The sequence below is a fragment of the Poecilia mexicana genome, unplaced genomic scaffold (assembly GCF_051168715.1).
Source record: "Poecilia mexicana isolate PSO_F unplaced genomic scaffold, ASM5116871v1 scaffold_23, whole genome shotgun sequence".
NCBI lineage: Eukaryota > Metazoa > Chordata > Actinopteri > Cyprinodontiformes > Poeciliidae > Poecilia > Poecilia mexicana.
The window spans coordinates 9,686,854-9,697,300 of record NW_028263392.1 but is presented as its reverse complement, the minus strand read 5'-3'; the positions used below and the strand labels follow the sequence as shown (position 1 = coordinate 9,697,300).

The following is a 10,447-nucleotide window of genomic DNA, read 5'->3' as shown; positions in this document are numbered from 1 at the left end:
TTAGTTTGGTCTTTGGGCGGCGGCTCTGTCCGTTCTACCCCAAATTTGTCTTGTAGTTTGCTCCATACCTCTTAAAACCTTTATTAAAAGACCCCAGAAGTTGTTTTTTTTTACCCTCTGTGGCGGGATCACACTGACGCTTCGTACACTTTTATGAGGTTTTGTGTGATTTCGGGAATTCGAGAACTGACGATCTGACGTCACACTGTCTTTGGCTTATATGAACAAGACCTTCTCAGAGAGAAATATAACATTTGTACTGCAGACTCATAGCAAGAGATAACGATTTAAAGATCACACAGAAATGCAGGAGGTAACGGCTTTTAGTTATTGTCATAAAATTTTCAGAAAACTGATTTTTCTGATGGTTCAGTAGACTACTTATTAGATGACTTCTGAAGATAATTGTAATGTTTTTCCATTTGAAACCATCAAAGTAAATGATACTGAATACAAATACACACAGCACTTTTCAGATGTCTGTAAAAACTTTCAAAAACCATGTATCATTTCTCCACTTCAGAATTATTCGCTGTCTTGAGCTGATGTGTCATATTTGAATACTTTCACAAAGCATTATGACTGTTTTTCTTTCAATATGTATGCTAATAGATGTAGATGAGATGCAGCAGAGACTTACCGCTTCCACTAGACTGCCTGCACTGCCATGAGACAGCAAGCTGGGGTCCTTCCCCGAAAGCAATGGTACAGTGAGTGACACCGGCCGCGGTGGCCTTTGACTGGGCACCGGCGTAGGGCTAGGACTGTCCACTGGGCTATTCCCATTACTGTCGTTGTACCTAAGTGCAAGGCATTTATTTGATAAAAAAAACAAAAAAAAAAACAGGTTCTGAGTCTATGCTACCAACTGTTATTTAATATGAAACCATCTAAGTTTAGGTCTTACCAGGGCCCACAATTTACAGAAGGCAGACTGGTATTGAGCTTTTCATGAGAGTTGGAGCCCTCTAGTCTTAGAGAAGGAACTCGCTGCTGGGAGGCATCACTGCATTGGTCTACAAACACAAAAGAAGAAGAAAATAGGAGAGAAAATCACCTTGTACAACAGGTACAAGGGGAACTCACTGGGAGTAAAACATCCAAATTCTGGTTTCAATTATTTATTTTCCTTTTGTTAAATGTGGAAACTATGTCTGTAGAAAAGGCAATAATTTTTCATCTTGATGGCCTTTGATATGTACCTGTGGGGTTTGCTGCAGGCGTGGAACAAAGTCGGCTGAAGAGGGTAGGTGAGTGACTCCTTCTCAAAAGGGGACTCAAACCTGCCACTGCAAGAGCCTGGAAGAGAAAACAGAAGAGGGGCAAAAAGGCAATTATAATACAGGTGTAATTAGTAAAATCTTTTTTTTCTTTTTTCCGAAATTGCAGTTTTTTGACTACAGGGTTGTTCTAAAAGGTCGTTCTGTCACTAGAAAGGTAGGGATCTGTTTTTTGAAGCTTACCAGGTACTTTCTAGGGCTTCTGTGAAACTTGACAGGCATTTCTGACTAAATTTTCCATGAACATTGGTGAAACTTAAATTGTACTTAGATATTTTTTTTAGGTATTTTCATGGAACTCAATATTTACTTTTTGAAACGTTGAGACTTTTATGAAACTTGCCTGGCATTTTCCTGGAGCGTGACAAGTCGCCCTGGAACTTTTGTGCAACTTGCCACATAATTCCTGGAGATACTTAGATATTTCACTGGAATTTACAGTGTGCTTTCAGAAATTTAACATTTGCTGTTCTGGAAGTTAGCAGTTACTTTCCCAGATATTCAGCAAAACTTGGAAAAATTAGTGAAAGTTTCAGAAAACTACCTGTACACTACAAAAATAACAGAAAGTACTTGATGTTCTAGAAGCATTCCAGAAAAGAACACACAGGGTCAGTGTGACCTCGCTGGACTGCGCACAGAGCAAAAAAACCCGTGAGATCTAAATGACTCAATTTTTCTTAAAACCGGTGGAGGGTTAAAAGATTACATCAGTCTGTTTTTTCTTTTGACAAATTTTGCCGTCGTTGACTACCTGGTGATGTACAAGATGTAAAGGTACAGCAGTCTTCTGCGAGACATCTGGCCTTGTCTGCCTCCGGAGACACTCCAGGTGGAAGGAAGATCTCCGTGCTGACACACAAATCACACACAAAAAAAAATGCAAATGTACAAATTACATCCTGTATATTTATACAGAAGGTGGTCGCACAAATTTCTGTACGTGAATCTTTGTACACACCCAGGGTAGTTGGACAGAGGAAGACTCTTCGTGGAGACTGCCACCCTCCTCCTCCTTTTTGCTCCTCTACTTCTTCTGCTTCCTCCATAGGAGTGAGCTGTTTACATGTTTCGTCTTGATACACCAACCTAAAAAGGGTACAAATAAATACACAAGAAAAAATGAAATCAGCCATGTGCTCTGATCAGATGCAGGCTAAAGGCTAAACTGTGAGTGTTTTTCAGCAGTACATGTCAGAAGAAAGTGAGTGCTCATCGTCCTGGTACTCCCTGTCGTCACCATAACTCTCATCGTACGTCTCCTCTGTTGACCCCTCCCCTCTCTGGATGATTGGCAGACGACTGTCACTCGAGTCCGAGCTACAAATAAATCGGCCAGCGACCAAACAAGCACAGCAAACAAACACAAACAAAATTAACACAGACACACATCACAGATGGAGGCACATTGAGAAACATATGCAAACACATAAAAAAAAGCAGCTGATTAGCAGCAGAACAGCAATGAGCTTCAGAGGAGAGGGATAAAAACCTGGAGTGACCTGACTACTGCAAATGGAAAACGGTAGTAGGAGGGGGGGGGAGGAAGCCTGCAGAGAAGCGGCTGGGATTTATGGTTGTTTTGTTGAAGCAAAAAAGGTGAATAGCACTGAAGACAACACTTGGAATATGAGAAATGATAGCCAGACTGAAATTCAGACATCTTTGAAAAGCATATGAGAGAATAATGTTGAGTTGAATTTCACCGGCATAGGCTCCGACAGCATTGATTTTACAGCAAATTAAACGGGGCGTCATTGAAGAAAAAGTTTTAAAGTGAAAGATTAAATTCACTTTGACTATATTTGAATGCAAAAGTGTGCATGCAATGGACAAATTGAAGCAAATTTTGTTTGATCATAATGTTTTTAGAATATTGTCTGAGGACACTGAAGAGTAATCTTTTTAAATGTGTTTTTGTGATTCATTCCTCCTGACAGCTAGTATTTGGGACTCCATCTGTGTCACCATATCCAAGTTTTCCTGCTTTTCTCCTGCTTAGAAAAAAATGCTTAATATCTTGGGTCCATAGTGTCATTCCATATTTTTCTGATTTGGAGTTGGAAAGAAGGATTACAAAGTCATTATGTCAAAGGCTGTCAGTTCTGTTTCATCACAACAAATTGCAGGTTTTTTTTTTTTTGTTTTGTTTTTTTAATCAGGAAAGACTTTCAAAGATGTCTTATCAGTTGGATCAGTTTCATACTCCAGATTTCAGCTTTAAGGAAACATTCTGACATTTAAATTTCAGTCCTTTTCTTCTTCACCAGAGTGTTTGTATAAAAGCACAAATTTCCCACAACCTGCCTTAGCACGTGAAGTTACTCACCAAGTCTTGAATATATTGTAAAAAATGAATTCCGAAATATGTTGTTTTTTTTTTTTTTCCCCTCTTATTTGTGCAGCAAAATGTAAATGTATTCTGAAAACATTCTGGTAAAGAAAAATAAAATAAAATGTCAGCTATTTCAGGGCTCCACAGCAAATTCTGGGTTAGATCAGTGTTCAAGTAAAACATTAATAAAACCATTCAGGACGACTGATGAATTCATAACGAAGCCTGTCCTCTTGCTATGTAGATCAGTCTCTCTGAAAGCTTACATTTTGATTTATATGTGCTAAATCACCAAATATCATTTGTGGTAAAAGAAAAGGTGGTAAATAAACCTGGCTTAAGATTAAAGAACATAAAATACATAAACCGTAATTTTTTAAGGACGTTAATATTCTTGTTGGTTATCCGATGCTAAATATATGTAAATATAGAAAATGTGCTATCCAACTCAAAAATATTTAGGCTACCAGTCAGATGGTCAAAACTTGACATACAGGTGTAGAAGGATTTTAAGGCTTGATTTTAAGACATATTTATTGAACAGCTCTTATATATTTTGATTATACATACCACAAAACGGATAGGTATGGAGCTCAGTGCATGTCTGGTTTCTTAGCTAGTTGAAACCAGATATTTACATGCATTGAATCAGGGAAACTTTTTTTTTTCCTGTTTTAAGTCATGATTACCAAAACATATTAGCCTAAGTACAGAAAAAAAGATAATTTTTAGAGTATGTTTTCATCATTTTTATACATTTGCTTTATAATGGACATTCTGCAACTTGACTTTGTTGTCCTGAAGACATTTTCTAACTAATTTGAAGGTATATTTCAGGTCATTGTCAATCTAGAGGACCAATGTCCACCCAAGCTTTGAATTGAATTGAATTGAATAATTTTACTTTCTTCAGACCACAAAGGCATGAAGTTGTCTTTGTGTATTTCCACCTCAACCTATTTGCTCTTACGTACTCACAGATTTTTCTGTGGAGTATAACACAAAGTTACTCATGGAAAATTTGCCTATTCCTGGCTGTTTTATTTATTTTTATTTTATTTCTTTAAGAAAATACCTAGCTGCAATGCTACTTGACGCGCTATTGGTTGTAGTTTGCAAAGTAGCCAATCCAGGAGCGTCATTCCTTGGTTCTGATTGGCTGGCACAGATGTGGAAGTCTGTAGATATTTGCTTCAGTAATAATGAAGATGGTTTCTGCTGTGCATGTTGATGCACATTCAGTTATATTTGCTTACCTGTTCTATGGTTTTAATTTGCTTTAAAAGTATGACTATAAGCTTTAGAATATTTAATAAGGTTTCTCCAGAGGTGAGGAAGCTAGTTATGTCTAACCCAGACCTGCTGTGATGTTCAATAAAAGAGCAGCAGCAGAAGCCCTCGACAGGAGAGGTTTGGGCATGTTGCACCAAACAGTCCATCTCTGGCTTTGGTAGCTGACTTTAAAGTTGCACTGCGAAGCCTGGCTTTTGCTGTAGCAACTACCGCATTATATGCATAGCAGCAAGTGCCATTGTTGCACCTTGACAGCTATGCTTCTTTGTAAAGCATCATAAGATTGTCTTTTTTTTTCTGTGCGCACCCAGGAAGCTTAAAGAACCCACACACATTCCCTCTCTGACCCCTGGCAACATACCGCATGAGGGTGTCATAAAACATCCTGCTTGCCAACAGAAACAAGAGAGAAGGAGAGAAAGCAGGTGATGAAGAGAAGAAAATAGTGGACTCATTTACGTCTGGAGGCAATTGTAAATTTTAAAAATTATGTTAACTCTCTATATTGAGGATAAACTTTAAAGGCAAGAGTATGAAATAAATTAAAGCTCTGAGGGCAACACTTGCGTGAAGATGCAGTTAGGTTTGTAATGAGGATTTCAAGACTCACCTTTTTGGAGGGAAACACCACGCTGATCTAGGTAGTAGGATGGGTGTGAGGGGCTGGCCTGTGTGCCCATCCACCGTGCTTATGGACGGGCTTGGGAAGCGACTGATGCCCTGGGTCGTCACTCCGGTCATTCCAGTGTTGTTGGCGTTGTTGATGTTGGCGTTTGAACCTGATGAGGAGTACGATGAAGGGGTGAACGTGGTCGAGTCCATCAGCTTCTCGTGTGACGGGCTTTCCCCTTCGCATGGAGAGCCTTTCTGACTTATGTGCAAGGGACGTTGAGTGGTGAAGGACTGTGGGAAGGACCCACGCCCGTCGGTCTGGTTGTAGTAGTTGACGTGGTTGCCGAACAAACCACCCGTTCGCTGTTTAAAAAGACAGAGGACTTAGTTACGGGCTTAGAAAAACTTCCCAAGAACGGGTGAAAAACTCTTTCTGTGTTTTAGTAATGCAATGCCTTTCAGAACTAGTAACACCTCTTGCCTTTTTCACATTTTGTCATGTAACAACCACAAACTTTGTATATTGATGAGAATTTGTTTCAGAACCATGGATAATTGAAGTTATGCATTTCTTTACCTTAGCTTTTCTATTACAAATTATTTTTGACAGAAAAAAATCTGAAAGTCTAACATGTATTTGTATTCAGTCTAATTTAGTCTGAACCTTTGAAAAGAACAATACAAATACTTTGCATGTATTTGTAACAAGTTTTAAAAACATTTTCTTTCCTTACATTTTACAACCTGCCACCACTTTGTGTTGGAGTATCACAAAAGGATCCAATAAAATACATTGAACTTAGCTTTTTGACTAAAATGTGAAAAAGATGAGGTGATTGTAGTACTTTTTGAATGCACAGTAATTATCAGAGGTGGGACCCAGTCATTGTGTTGCAAGTAACAAGTAAGTCTCAAGTTTCTCCACCTAAAACTTGATTCAAGTCTTGAGTAATTTTAATAATTTATTCAAAATAACAATAATTTTGAGATTTTTAAATGATGTAAAAAGTTCCTCTCTAGGTTTCAACCTACATGTTCCTAATTCAAATAAAAATTTCTTTGACCTCCTTGAAGTCTGTGCAAGCAAATTAAATTATTTGTAGTATCTCTGCCAAGTTAGTTGTGGGATTATGAGAATTTAAAAGCCATCGCTTTTATCTTCTAACAAACTTTCTGTTTGGTCATTGGCGTGAAAGTCCAAATCAGGTCTAAGATCTTTGATTTCGTCAAGTCTATAGTTTGTTAAATTTGAGACTGCCATGATTCAAAGTCACATGACTTGAATCCACACCTCTGCTGTTTGAAGTAATAATTCTTTACCACATAGAAATGCAAAGCAAAGACCATCAGTCGTTAATCAAGCAAAGCAGCAATAAAGCCAAAGCTAAAAGGAAAGACACAAGCGCTATGTCATAAAAAGTCTGATGACAGAGTAGTCGTTTCATTTAGAAAACAAAAGAAAATCACCTCTTCAGTTTTGTTTCTTCATTAATAAGAGGTACACTTTTTCAGTGTAAAAATATAGTTACAACCTAAGTATAGCATACAAAAACCTAAAATGATGTTGAAAATTGAAGACTTGCAACTCAATATTTCAGTGAAGAGTCAAAAAAAAAATCAATATATTTTTCAGTGGTAAAAGAAGGTAGTTCAAATACTCTGACTATAATTTAATATTCTAGAAGTTCAAATAGCAGTCACCATATTTGGTAGTCACTATAGTCCTGAAGGAGGAATGGTTACCAGTCCTACGTGACTGCATGATAGAAGATTAGGCGTTGGGAAAAACCGTGTCTTTAGATGAACTGTCTGCTGTTGGAAAGACTCATGCATTTGTTTCTGTTTCAGTTCAGCAAATATCTAGATTTGGACTTTTGCCTGTTTTTCTTGGTGAAAATGATTAAATTCTGCTTGTAATTTAATCTTGTTTGGGTAAACTAATTAAAAGCTACCTGTCTTAACATTGTTGGAAAAACACTGACGTTAAGCTTTGGTTCGGTCCACTCTGCTTTTTCCATCATCACTTATTTACTGTCAAATCATATAATGCAGCGAAGCTAATATGGTGGGGCATGCTGCTTACTTATGTCTCTATGAGGCATTGAGCACATGCAGGCATGTATCTTGGTATGGATGGACCCTCAAGCTGGCGCCAATTGCCTCTTTCTCGCTCTCTCTCTCTTTGGAGAGTGAGTGGGGGTGTGTGTATCCAACCTTTACCCTGAAGATATCGTCCTCAGATGCAGCTGACACAGATTCCTTCATGCCTTTATCTATCTCCTCCTCCACGTTCAAGTCTCCAGAGATGGCCCTTCTGATCTCTGGACCGATGTCGTGAAGCGTCCGCAGGCCCGCCTTCACATAAATCAAGCACCATCAATTGCTACTCTCTGCTTCACTTACTTTTTTTTTTAAATATACAAATCATCAAAGCAAAACACAAAACTCTAGTGAGTACCTGCAGAGAGAGGGCAGTTTTGGGAGGCACCTTGGCCACCAGGCCTTGTTCTTTTCTCTTCTTAAACTTGCGGAAATATTCTTGGATGAGGAAGGTGGCGTAGAACTTTCCAACTGTTACTTCATCATCTGCAAACCAATTAAAAAAGTTTTACATTTAAAAATAGTTTTAAATAACGCAGCACTTTAGTTTCAGAGAAATCACATAGACATTAAGGAGGGTACGTACCGCCAGCAGGGGGCACTACTTGATCCAACAGCTTCATGCTAGTTCTCTTCCAGATCTTTTTCACAATTGCTCTTAGCTCCTCGTTAGCCTGCTCCAGATTACCTGGACATACAATACACAGCACACAATCAGGATGTTTGAAGAGAAGCTGCCACACTTGCAGCTGAGGCCTGAAAATGTGAAAATGCCAAAAATATCCCAGTTCAAACAGGCATACATGTATTACAGCACCCCAAAATATTTTTCCTTTTAACTACCAACTCTCCTTCTCAACTACTTAATTGTCTTTCATTGTCTTGGAAGACTATTGTTTACATGTTTGCTAGCTTGATTTGACTAGTTTTGTGGAAACTGTTTGCCCTTTTTTGTGCCTGTTACCTTCTGTCTTGATCCTGAGTGCAGTTCTGACCAAAGCAAACAGTGTGGCATTGAACATAACCGTTCCATCACTGTTCAGAGGCATGTTCATCGACACCAGGCGCTACAAGAGACCAAACAGTCACGAGTGTAACAGTGAAGACGTGTAGTCGTGACAAACAATTGTGGAGCAGATGGAAATATTTTTATTGTTATCTTACACTAATTCTACTGCTTCAGTTGTTTGTTATGAGTAATTTATTTAGGTTTATGAAGGACTGACTGATATTCAAGGGGTAGTAGCAAATGGACTGCAGGAACCAGGGACCAGGGTACAGTTACTTTCTCTATTGAAGGCCCATGCAAATTATTTGGGGGGGAAAGGCCTGAATACAATTTCTGTCATTGTGACACTGAAGCATTGTGAGAGCATTCGTGCATCAGTGAAAGCCTTTGAAACGTATAAAATATTTATTTTTCAACTTCAGTAAGACTGACAGAAAATTTAACACTAAAGCAGTAGAGTTTGTGCAAAACAAAAAATATGGTAGCTATGATTGCTTTATGTTGACACATACGCATGATTTTGTATATTAATGAGCTGCCTGCTTTTAAACTTTCTATGTTGTGCACAATATACAGGTCCTTCTCAAAAAATTAGCATATTGTGATAAAGTTCATTATTTTCCATAATGTAATGAAAAAAATTAAACTGTCATATATTTTAGATTCATTGCACACCAACTGAAATATTTCTGGTCTTTTATTGTTTTAACACTGATGATTTTGGCATACAGCTCATGAAAACCCAAAATCCCTGTCTCAAAAAATTAGCATATCACAAAAAGGTTCTCTAAACGAGCAATTAACCTCATCATCTGAATCAACAAAGTAACTCTAAACACCTGCAAAAGATTCCTGAGGCTTTTAAAAACTCCCAGCCTGGTTCATTACTCAAAATCGCAATCATGGGTAAGACTACTGACCTGACTGCTGTCCAGAAGGCCATCATTGACACCCTCAAGCAAGAGGGTAAGACACAGAAAGAAATTTCTGAACGAATAGGCTGTTCCCAGAGTGCTGTATCAAGGCACCTCAGTGGGAAGTCTGTGGGAAGGAAAAAGTGCGGCAGAAAACGCTGCACAACGAGAAGAGGTGACCGGACCCTGAGGAAGATTGTGGAGAAGAACCAATTCCAGACCTTGGGGGACCTGCGGAAGCAGTGGACTGAGTCTGGAGTAGAAACATCCAGAGCCACTGTGCACAGGCGTGTGTAGGAAAGGGGCTACAGGTCCCTCATTCCCCAGGTCAAGCCACTTTTGAACCAGAAACAGCGGCAGAAGCACCTGACCTGGGCTACAGAGAAGCAGCACTGGACTGTTGCTCAGTGGTCCAAAGTACTTTTTTCTGATGAAAGAAAAGTTTGCATGTCATTCAGAAATCAAGGTACCAGAGTCTGGAGGAAGACTGGGGAGAAGGAAATGCCAAAATGCCAGAAGTCCAGTGTCAAGTACCCACAGTCAGTGATGGTCTGGGGAGCCATGTCAGCTGCTGGTGTTGGTCCACTGTGTTTTATCAAGGGCAGGATCAATGCAGCAGCTATCAGGAGATTTTGGAGCATTTCATGCTTCCATCTGCTGAAAAGCTTTATGGAGATGAAGATTTCATTTTTCAGCATCACCTGGCACCTGCTCACAGTGCCAAAACCACTGGTATTACTGACCATGGTATTACTGTTGGCCTGCCAACTCTCCTGACCTGAACCCCATAGAGAATCTGTGGGATATTGTGAAGAGAAAGTTGAGAGATGCAAGAGTCATCACTCTGGATGAGCTTAAGGCCGCTATCGGAGCATCCTGGGCCTCCATAACGCCTCAGCAGTGC

The 10,447-nt window shown here is 39.2% G+C and overlaps 1 protein-coding gene across 1 annotated transcript in view; it reads right to left on the bottom strand.

The window, feature by feature from the left end:
- cacna1c (calcium voltage-gated channel subunit alpha1 C) overlaps positions 1-10,447 on the bottom strand; it is a 77,889-nt gene that overhangs the window by 11,137 nt on the left and 56,305 nt on the right. The window contains 11 exon segments of the mRNA XM_088003532.1: positions 641-800; positions 908-1,016; positions 1,203-1,299; positions 2,035-2,132; positions 2,242-2,369; positions 2,472-2,600; positions 5,519-5,883; positions 7,741-7,875; positions 7,979-8,106; positions 8,207-8,308; positions 8,585-8,687. Coding sequence (XP_087859658.1) covers positions 641-800; positions 908-1,016; positions 1,203-1,299; positions 2,035-2,132; positions 2,242-2,369; positions 2,472-2,600; positions 5,519-5,883; positions 7,741-7,875; positions 7,979-8,106; positions 8,207-8,308; positions 8,585-8,687 — 1,554 coding nt within the window.